Below are 9,928 nucleotides of genomic sequence, written 5' to 3' on the forward strand. Positions count from 1 at the left end.
ATATTAAAGTCTGAGATTCGCTTCAAAAAAATCTATGGGAAGCCAGGTGTGGTGGTGCACACCTGTAATCCCAGCACTCAGGAGGCTGAGGCAGGAGGATTCTTGCAAGTTTGAAACTACTCTGGGCTACAAAATGAGCTCAAGGCCAGCCCGAGCTACATAGTGAGACCCTGTCTCAAAATGACAAAAAAAGAAAAATGTATGGGAGGGAGAGTCGGTGGAGGGTAGCACTAAAACACGACTGCTCAGCCAAGCAGAATGAGAACTGAACAGATACTGGTGGGGGCTTCCTTCTCTGCTTTTTATGTTGGAAATGTTTCATAAGAGGGAGCGAGCATTTGCTTGGCTTCCCGTATTTTGGCCGGTGCTGGAGATCCAATCCAGGGTTGTACGCATGGGAAGCGCGCGCTTCACTGCCGAGCAGCACCCACAGACCTTTTGATTCACCTGTTTTTAATGAATTCTTTGAGACCACATTGCAGTGCTACAGTGCCACAGAGCACCTTCTGGAAGCGTTCATATTTAGGGTCTTAGGGAACTCCTGGACCAGAGAGACGGCCTGCTCGCGGCCCTTCCCGGACCCTCTGTCCCTTCCCCTCTGGCTCCATCTGTCTCCTCTCCTTGTCGCAGGCTTGCCCTGCCCACCTCACTGGTCCCAGGCATCCTGGAGCAGCGGCGCGGTCGCTGGCTGGTGCCGCCTTTTAGCCTTGTATGTGGTCTTAGTCCCCGCAGTCCCGTGATGATTACCGCACACCAAGTGGCTTGAAACGAGACACTTGTTCTCCCACGGAGAATTCTGTACCCACAAAAACCAGATGCCGGCAGGGCGGTTCCCGCAGAGGCTCGGGGGAGAGCCTGCCCGCAGAGCTCTCCCGCCATTTCTCCGTGACTTCTCCACAGCAGTGGATTCTCCTCTTCTACCTGCCTAAGGGTGCTTGGCGTTGGGTTTAGGGCCCACCTAGGTGATCTGAGTTGATCCCACCTTACTATCCTTGGTCATATCTGTGAAGACTTTTTCCAAATAAGGTCATGTTGACCAGCTCCTGGGGCTAGGACGTGGGCACATGTTTTTGTAGATATCTATGAGAGATGCAAATATCTAGAAAGTTCTTTTTCATTATTCATGGCTACCAGCACTGTGGAGATTGAGGCAGGAGGATCACTGTAAGTTCAAGGCCAGCCTGGGATGCATAGCTCAAAGATAGGCTGGACTGCACAGCAAGATCCTGTCTCAAAGGACAAAAACCAACATACCTCATGGTGAAACCAAAGCGAGTCGGTATTTCTTCTCTGGTTCCCATAGTGGGGTGGACCAAGTGACCCGGTGCTTGCCTCTCCCTCCTGAACCGCTCTGGGCAGTGACTGGAGGGTGGGCAGCGGACGCCAGCTTCCCCGTGCACAGCAGGTGCCCGGGAGAACAGCTGGGGAGGCACTGGCTGCTGTGCCCTGCCCTCCAGCCGATGGTGTCTTTAGGAACTTCACGTCCATCTTCTATCCCGACTACGGCAACTGCTACATCTTCAACTGGGGCATGGAGGAGGCAGCGCTCCCTTCGGCCAACCCTGGGGCGGAATTCGGTGAGTGTCGGTCTGTCCTGAGGCTTTACACCAGGGCCTTGCAGTGAGCCCGAGAGCAGGCCCGAGGAGGCACTGAGGGGGGCGCTGTGGAGCCCCCGGCCGGTCGGCCAGCTCCGCGGTGCTCAGATAGACTGGGCTTGCCTGGAGAAAGCAAGGGCCCAAGAGCGGCTGGGCTGCGGTTGGGGCTCCACAGCGACTCATCGGGTGCCTCTGAGTCAAGACCTACCTCTCAAGGCCTGGTTCCCCTCCGGAGCCCTGGGCGTGGGTGCCTGGAGCAGACAGTGTGACCTCACCCGGTCAGCTGTTGCCCCACGCCCAGGAGCAGGACTCCGAGGACGCTGGATATTCCTACCCGCGATCCCTTACTGCAGGTTCTTACTCTCAGCCTGCGTGCTGTGCAGTTTGTTCTGTTGTTCTGAATTACCGCCCCAGCCCTCTATGTTTTCATTGTGTAACAGCGTCCTACGGAATCACTAGCTCCCCCAGGCTCAGCTCAAACCTGCAAACCTCCAGCCTCCTCAAGGAGGGAGGGCACCCCGCCCCCAGTATACAGTTAGCTGCGAGGAGCCAGAAGCATAGACAGGGCTGAGGGAGCGGAGAGCCACCAGGATGGTCTGTGGCCAGGAAGGCAGTGATGGGCCTGCATACCTCCTAGACCTACCCACTGTGCAGAAAAGAGACTATTTGAGGTGGGGCAAAAGGAGCCCAGGGAAGATACACTGGGGCAGTGCAGAAGGCAAAAAGTGTGAGCTGACATTTGTGCCAACGGGGTGTAGCATCCAGCTGACCCTGGGGTCCCCGGGCTAGACTGAGTTCTGTGAGCAAGCAAAAGGGTCTCTCTGCTGCCCGGGTGCAGGGCAGCTCAACAGCCTCAGCCTGCCCCTCCTTAGGTCTAAAGCTGATCCTGGACATAGACCAGGAGGACTACGTCCCCTTCCTTGCGTCCACCGCGGGCGCCCGGCTGGTGCTGCACGAGCAGAGGACCTACCCATTCATCAAAGAGGAAGGCATCTACGCCACATCGGGCACCGAGACCTCCATTGGGGTGCTGGTGGTATGGCGGCACCCAGGGCAGCTTGGAAGGAAAGGACCCAGCACCCTATCCCCCTTCCCTGGCCCTTCTGCCTCTGTCTGGGTGGAGACCAAGCTGAGCTCGATTTCCCAAACCCACAGGGCAAGCTGAGCCCTCCCTCAGGCACCTGTGGGACCCACAGCCCACTGCCTTTCCCAGTATCCTGTTCCCAGTGTTGGATGGGAGAAAGGTACAGAGGGGGCTTTTTTGGGGTGCCCAGGGGTCCCCACAAGTAACCTCTCTACCAGGACAAGCTGCAGCGCATGGGCGAACCCTACAGCCCGTGCACCAGGAACGGCTCTGATGTTGCCATCCGAAACCTCTACAGCAGCTACAACACCACCTACTCCATCCAGGTGGGCAGGCCGCACCAGTCTCCGGCTCTGCCGGAGTCATAGTTGGCTAGTACAGGTTTGCTGTGCGTCACGGTTGTATTCCCGTGGGGCTGGTGTCTGGGCATGACACACCCTAATGGCTTTGTTACCACCCTTCCCCTCACTGTCTCCAGTTCGGATCTGCTGGATCTCACTAGGTGGCCACAGTGCACCCAGCCCTGCAGCACTGGTACAATCCCCTGGTTCTTATCCAGGCCTGGGGCCACGCCCTTCTCACTCTGACCTGGGCAGATGGGGCTTCGGGGACACACAGCATTCTATGGGATCTAGCCCTGGGGTCTCCCAAGAAGAATCAGAAACAGCAGCCGACACTGCGGAGCTCACGTGGGTGTGAGAGCCTGCAGGTTAGAGCGCTGTTTGAACCCTTCAACCCCCTTGTGAGGAAATCCTTACTAATAATAGCCGCGTGATTGGCGCAGGCTTGCCGTGGGCTGGCACCGTGGCTGGTGTTTTACATAAGTTACATCACGGAGTCCTCGTAACCACCCTAACCTAACGTAGGTGCTATTTTCGGTACTGTTTGGAGAACGAGGAACTTGTGACCCCAGTCGGAGTGCCGCACCCACTTCCGGGGGAGTCCCCCTCTGTATCTGCTCTCAAGCCCCTATGCAGCAGCTGGAGGCTCCCTCTGCGCTGATCTCCAGGGTCAGCCAAGCACTGTCCACTCCCAAACCCGGCCTCATGGGAAAAGGAGAATAAGGCGTTCCAGTGCAGGCTAGGGTGGCCTTTGCCCCAGCCCAGGCTGTGCTGGCAGATAAGCTGAAGACAGTCGAGGCAGCTGGTGCCCACTCTTGCCTGGCATGGCTACCCTTTGTGCCTCAGTCACAGGCAGCTGACCCTCCTGTCCCCACCCCGCCTACGGATGGGCCCATCACTCAGCCTGGCTGGCTGGCCACCTCCTGCCTAGCGGTCTCTTTCTGTTGTGGAGAGGCTGGGGATCGGCCAAGCCGCTGCGGGGCACAGGGTGGTGGGAGCCATGGAGGAGGCCTGGGCCCTGGGGCCGGAAGGGGCTGGACAGCCGCTTTCCCATGAGCCAGGGGCCTGAAGGCGGCCAGCACGCACACTCCAACCCCTGTTCTGCCTCCTAGCCATGCCATTTAATGTGCCAGCCTCGCTCCCCGCTGCTGCTCACAGGGACCTCAGCCCGACAGGTCGCCCTCGCGTGGGAAGGAGCAGCAGGGCAGCCTTGGGGGCACGGGCGGAGCCCGGAGCGGCTGGCAAGGGTGGGTGGGAGCTGGGAGCCCACGGAAGGGGAGGAGAGGGCACGAGTGAGGTAACAGCAGCTTGGCCCCGGCCGGCGGAGGCAGGCGTGACGAGCGCCTCCTCTGGCCATGAGTAAACAGGCTCAGGCATTAGTCGCTTGCTCAAGACCCTGAAACCAGGCCACAGCACCCGAAAGCCCGGGCGTTGGGGCACGGTGAGCGCAGGCTCCCCGCATCCAGTTCTGGAGAGGGGACACCTGCGCCCGCTCTGCTCCGCCCTCCCAAACAAGGGCCTTTCTGGCCACGCCCTCTGCCAGCGTCGGCCCTAGGCCGGCGAAGGAAGGTCACTGGTCCTTCTGCCCCTGAGGCCCCTCCAGGAGAAAAGGGTTCAGGCCGCCTTCCTGGGCCCTCGTATGCAGAAAGCTTGGAAGGGCGCTGACACCCCGCGGACCAGGCTGTCTGGGGAGATCTCACCCTGCCCTTCCCTCCGGGACCCCAGGTCAGGGTGGGGAGGTCTGGGCGCTGGGGTCTGCGCAGGCCCTCTGCAGGGTCCAGGGGGCTGCGGCCCGGCCCGCGAGACAAGGACAGCCACACCCACTGCACCCGGCGCGCCCCTTCTCCCCAACACACCTGTGTTCCCTCCACACCCCAGGCCTGCCTTCACTCCTGCTTCCAAGAGCATATGGTCCGGAACTGCAGCTGTGCTCACTACCTGTACCCCCTGCCCCCGGGACAGAGATACTGCAACAGCCGGGACTTCCCAGACTGGGGTGAGTGGGCTTCCTGCCCGCGCTTACGGCGGAGCTGCAGCGCCAGCCCCGGCATCCGCGCACCCGGCTCGCGCATGCGCGCACAGGGCCGCTGCGCACCCTCGGCGGCCTCTCTGCCGGGTGCTAGGCCTGGGGGGGAGACGGGAAGCCTGTCCTGATGGTGCCTCCAAGCGCCTGAAACTTGGAAGCACGGGGGCTCGGCCAGAAGGGCTCAGAGTCCAGAGGACCATGGGTGTCGTCACGGCAGGGCTCTGCCGCCTCTGAACACAAACGCGACCCACAGGCGATAGGGCAGGGCTTGTCCCCGCCAGCGCTCAGCCCTTTGGGCGTGGTCCCATGACCCACCACCGCGCCGAGGGCCAGATGCCCTGACCTCCAGAGGTGGGCGTGTGACGGGGCGCCTCCAAGCTGGAATGGGTCAAAGGGCTGCAGGTCCTTGGGGTGGGGGCAGCCCCGGAGGCCCCCAGTTTTCCCACCATATCCTCCTCCCCTGCCAGCCCATTGCTACTTCGACCTGCGGATGAGCTTGGCCCAGAGGGAGTCCTGCATCCGCATGTGCAAGGAGTCCTGCAAGTGAGTGTGGGAGGGAAGCAACGGCTGCGTGAGGCTGAGGGGACAGCCTTGGCAGGGCAGCAACAGGGCCGCCCTCTCTCTTCCAGTGATACCCAGTACAAGATGACCATTTCCATGGCCGACTGGCCCTCTGAGGCCTCAGAGGTGAGGTGGGGGTGCCGAAGGCCTTGCCCTGTCTTTGGGCCTGCAGGACAACTCTGGAACTTGGAGAGGGACTTTCCCTCCTTCCCTCCCTCCTTCTCTCCCTTCCTCCTTCCCTCCTCTCCCTCCTTTCCCTCTCTCCATCTCCCTCCTTCCCTACCTTCCTCCTTCCCTCCCTCCTTCCTTCTCTCCCTCCCTCCTCTCCTTTTCCCTCCCTCCCTCCCTCCTTCTTTCCCCCCTTCCTCTTTCCCTCCCTCTCCTTCCCTTCCTTCCACTATCCCTCCCTCCCTGTTTCCCTGTCTCCCTCCCTCCCTCCTCTCCCTTTCCCTCCCTCTCTCCATCTTCCTCCTTCCCTCCCTCCCTTCTTCCCTCCCCCTTCTTTCCCTCTTTCCATCTCCCTCCCCCTCCCTCCCTCCTTCTGTCCCTCCCTTCCTTCCTCTATCCCTCCCTCCCTTTCCCTCCCTCCATCCCTCTCTCCGTCTCCCTCCTTCCCTCCCTTCCTCCTTCCTGTCTCCCTCCCTCCCTCCCTTCCTCACTGCATCCCTCCCTTCTTGTTCCCCTCATGTCCCCTAATAGCCCCCCAGGCCCTGCATCAGGGACACAGCAGCACGTAAGGCAGACATAGCACTTATGGAGCTCAAGGTCTAATTGGAGAGGGACAATACATGAGGTATCATCGAAAAACTGTGAATGTTTAATTTTTTTTGCATTTATTACTGTAAAAGGCTCATTGCTGTTAATCTCCCTCAAAATATTCTCCCTCTTCAAAACCTTACCCCATTGCTTGTTCACTTTTGTGCTGGACACTGAACTCTGGACTTCGCTCTGAGCAGGTCTAAGTGGCTAGGCTAGCTCAGCACTCGAACTTGCAGTCCTCCTGCCTCAGCCTCCCAGAGCCTCCCAATTTTCCTGCCTCAGCCTCCTAGATCACAGGCATGCGCCCCTGCGCTCACCGCTGCTGGAGCAGCTGAGAAGGCCCCTGTCCTGAGTGTCTTTAGTTGTACTTTCACGGCTACCTTCATGTCCTGAGTTGACTCAAAACCCTAGCATCCATGGGCACTGACCCTGGGAAGCGCCAGAAGGGCCCGGGGGCCCGGGGGGTGAGGACCCGCTGTGCTGCGTTCAGGCGCCGGCCCGCCCTGGGTGGCACTCAGCAGCAGAATCCTCTCTACTTTTCACACACCTTTATGAATTTGGTACCGGGTCTCACTACGCAGCTTGGACTCCTACTGATCTCCTGTCTCAGCCTCCCCAGCGCTGGGATTACAGGCGTGCACCACCACGCACACCACAGTGGCACGCCGTCTTCACACACCTCTCAAAGCCATTCAGGAAAGAGGCTTGCAGAACTGCTTCTCAAGATGGCAAGAACAAAGGAATGGGTGGGAGAAGCGAGGGGGAGCACTAGAGGGGATTAACGGCAATGTGCCTTTTACTGTAACGCAGTTTTTAATCTAAACGTTCACCATACATTGTCAGTACCCGTTGTACACATACAGAAATTAAATCCCCTCAAGGCGTGCTCATGGTTATGAAGGCAACAGACAGGACCATGGGCGAGAGTTATAGGCACAACCCCTCCAGGGGTCAGGGAAAAGCCGTTGTCAAAGGCAACTTTTAAGCGGGACCCATGGGCTGGGCCTGCTGCGGGGGCAGGGTGGGGTTCTGGGTGGTGGGAGCAGCAAGCCCAGGGCCTGGGGTGGAGCCCCCTGCCCACAACACGGCCCAGCTCCCACTGTGACGCTCCTCTTGCTCCCTGCCTGGGGGTTTCCAGGGCTTCGGGAGGTGCAGGGCCGGGCTCTGCTTCCCCACAAGTGGCAGGGCCGTGACTGGGAGAGAAGGTGGCATGCCATTGTCTTTACTACCTTCTTGGGTTCTAGGACTGGATTTTCCACGTCCTGTCTCAGGAGCGAGACCACAGCACCAATATCACCTTGAGCAAGTGAGCCTGGAGTCTGGGAAGGGCTGGGAAAGCAGAAAAGGGGAGGAACCAGGGCCTTGGGGGGTTGGCTATCATACTTTCTCCCCTTGGTCAGAGCCAGGTGTAGCTTAGAGGAAAAGGCCCCAAGAGCAAGAGGAAACAAAAGCAGCAAATGGATTCAGGGTCCTGAAAGAAGAACATGTCCTCCCATCTCACCCATGCATCCTTCCATTTTTTGACATCCATCCATCCACCTACTCACCCATCCATCCATTCACTATCCATCCATCCACCTACTCACCTATCCACCTATCCATCTATATCCATCCATCCATCTACCCACCCACCTATCCATACACCAGCCCACCCACCCACCCATCCATCCATCCATCCCCTCACTCATCCATCCATCCATCCATCCATCCCCTTACCCACCCATCCCCTCACCCATCCATCCCCTCATCCATCCATCCATCCCCTCACCCACCCATCCCCTCATCCATCCCTTCACCCATCCATCCCCTCATCCATCCATCCATCCATCCATCATCCCCTTACCCATCCATCCCCTCACTCATCCATCCCCTCACCCACCCATCCCCCCATCCATCCATCCATCCATCAATCCATCATCCCCTTACCCACCCATCCCCTCACCCATCCATCCCCTCATCCATCCATCCCCTCATCCATCCACCCATCCCCTTACCCACCCATCCCCTCACCCATCCATCCCCCCATCCATCCATCCATCCATCCATCCATCCATCCATCCATCCATCCCCTCACCTATCCATCTACTCACTCATCCAACAGTACCATGTATAAGCACAAGGACACATGACCCACACCACCAGGAAGCCTGGAGTGGGGAGATGTGAAAGGTTGCTAGGAATGAGGGTCTGCACAGGCTCCCTTCCCTTGAGGAGTGGCAAGGAGGAGCTTCTGTGTACCTGAGAGAAAAGAGGTATGTGTAGGGACTTTGAGAAGTAAATAGAGGCAAAGATGTCCAGGTGGGAGACATAGCTTGCACCCAGAAATGCCAAGACGTCAAAGCTCTTCTGAAGACCCCCAGGTGTGAGGGAGATCCCTACTTGGTCACCCTCGCCTGCTCTGGGTACCATTATCACTACACAACCCCTCAGCATTTTGTAGTTACTCTGTAGGGCTGGGCCACTCTAGGCCTGGGGAGAGAAGAGTTCAGAATTTTGTTTCAGTACTGGGGGATCCAGAGTACTCAGTATGCTAGGCAAGTTCTGTACCACTGAGCTACACCTCCAGCTTAGAACTGATCTGTGGGGGGCCTTGGGCCTGAGTGTCCTTTAGGGTAGAAACAAGATTGAAAAGAAGGCTTGTAGAATGTGTGCTAGGTAGAGGAACTTTGGTGGCCCCCCAGACCCAGAGGGGATGGAAGTACACATTCAGTTCTGGTCTGGACTTAGCACTCCTAGGAATGGGAGAGTAAAGTGGCTGGCTAGCTGGCTGGCTGGGTGGGTGGGTGGGTGAGTGGATGGATGGATGGATGGATGGGGGGGTGTGAGGGGGTGGATGGGTGTTTGGGTGAATGTGTGGATAGATGGGTGGGAGGGTGAGTGGATGGAGGTGTGTGTGTGTGGATGGGTGAACGTGTGGATAGATGGGTGGGTGGGTGGGTGGATGGAGGGTGGGGTGTGTGTGGGTGGGTGAATGTGTGGATAGATGGGTGGGTATGTGGGTGGATGGATGGAGGTGTGGGGGTGGATGGGTGTTTGGGTGAATGTGGGGATAGATGGGTAGGTGGGTAGGTGAGTGGATGGAGGGGTGTGTGTGTAGGTGGGTGAATGTGTGTGTGGGGGTGGGTAGGTGGGTGGATAGATGGATGGTGGGGTGGGTATGTGAATGTGTGGGTGGGTGGATGGGTGGGTGAATGGATAAGTGTGTGTGTGGGTAGATGGGTGGGTGAGTGGATGGAGGGGTGTGTGTGTGGGTGAATGTGTGGATGGATGGGTGGGTGGATGATAGGTGTATGGGTGGGCAGATGGATGGATGGGTGGGTGAGTGGATGGACGGGTGGGTGGATGGGTGGGTGGATGGATAGGTGTGTGTGTGGGTAGATGGGTGGGTGAGTGGATGGAGGAGTGTGTGTGTGGGTAAATGTGTGGATGGATGGATGGGTGGATGATAGGTGTATGGGTGGGCAGATGGATGGATGGGTGGGCGAATGGATGGATGGGTGGGTGGATGGGTGGGTGGATGGATAGGTGTGTGGGTGAGTAGATGGGTGGGTGAGTGGATGGA

The 9,928-nt window shown here is 58.5% G+C and overlaps 1 protein-coding gene across 2 annotated transcripts in view; it reads left to right on the forward strand.

Annotated features, from left to right (window-relative positions):
• Nucleotides 1-9,928, forward strand: part of Scnn1b (sodium channel epithelial 1 beta subunit) — a 56,630-nt gene that overhangs the window by 44,922 nt on the left and 1,780 nt on the right. For both annotated transcript variants that reach the window (XM_004622886.2, XM_023714345.1), the window contains exons 5-11: nt 1,474-1,577; nt 2,468-2,631; nt 2,898-3,005; nt 4,899-5,016; nt 5,514-5,589; nt 5,676-5,733; nt 7,611-7,672. In XM_004622886.2, the coding sequence (XP_004622943.1) occupies nt 1,474-1,577; nt 2,468-2,631; nt 2,898-3,005; nt 4,899-5,016; nt 5,514-5,589; nt 5,676-5,733; nt 7,611-7,672 (690 nt within the window). The remainder of the gene's footprint in view (nt 1-1,473; nt 1,578-2,467; nt 2,632-2,897; nt 3,006-4,898; nt 5,017-5,513; nt 5,590-5,675; nt 5,734-7,610; nt 7,673-9,928) is intronic.

Source organism: Octodon degus, unplaced genomic scaffold, assembly GCF_000260255.1.
Source record: "Octodon degus isolate 3935 unplaced genomic scaffold, OctDeg1.0 scaffold00001, whole genome shotgun sequence".
Lineage (NCBI taxonomy): Eukaryota > Metazoa > Chordata > Mammalia > Rodentia > Octodontidae > Octodon > Octodon degus.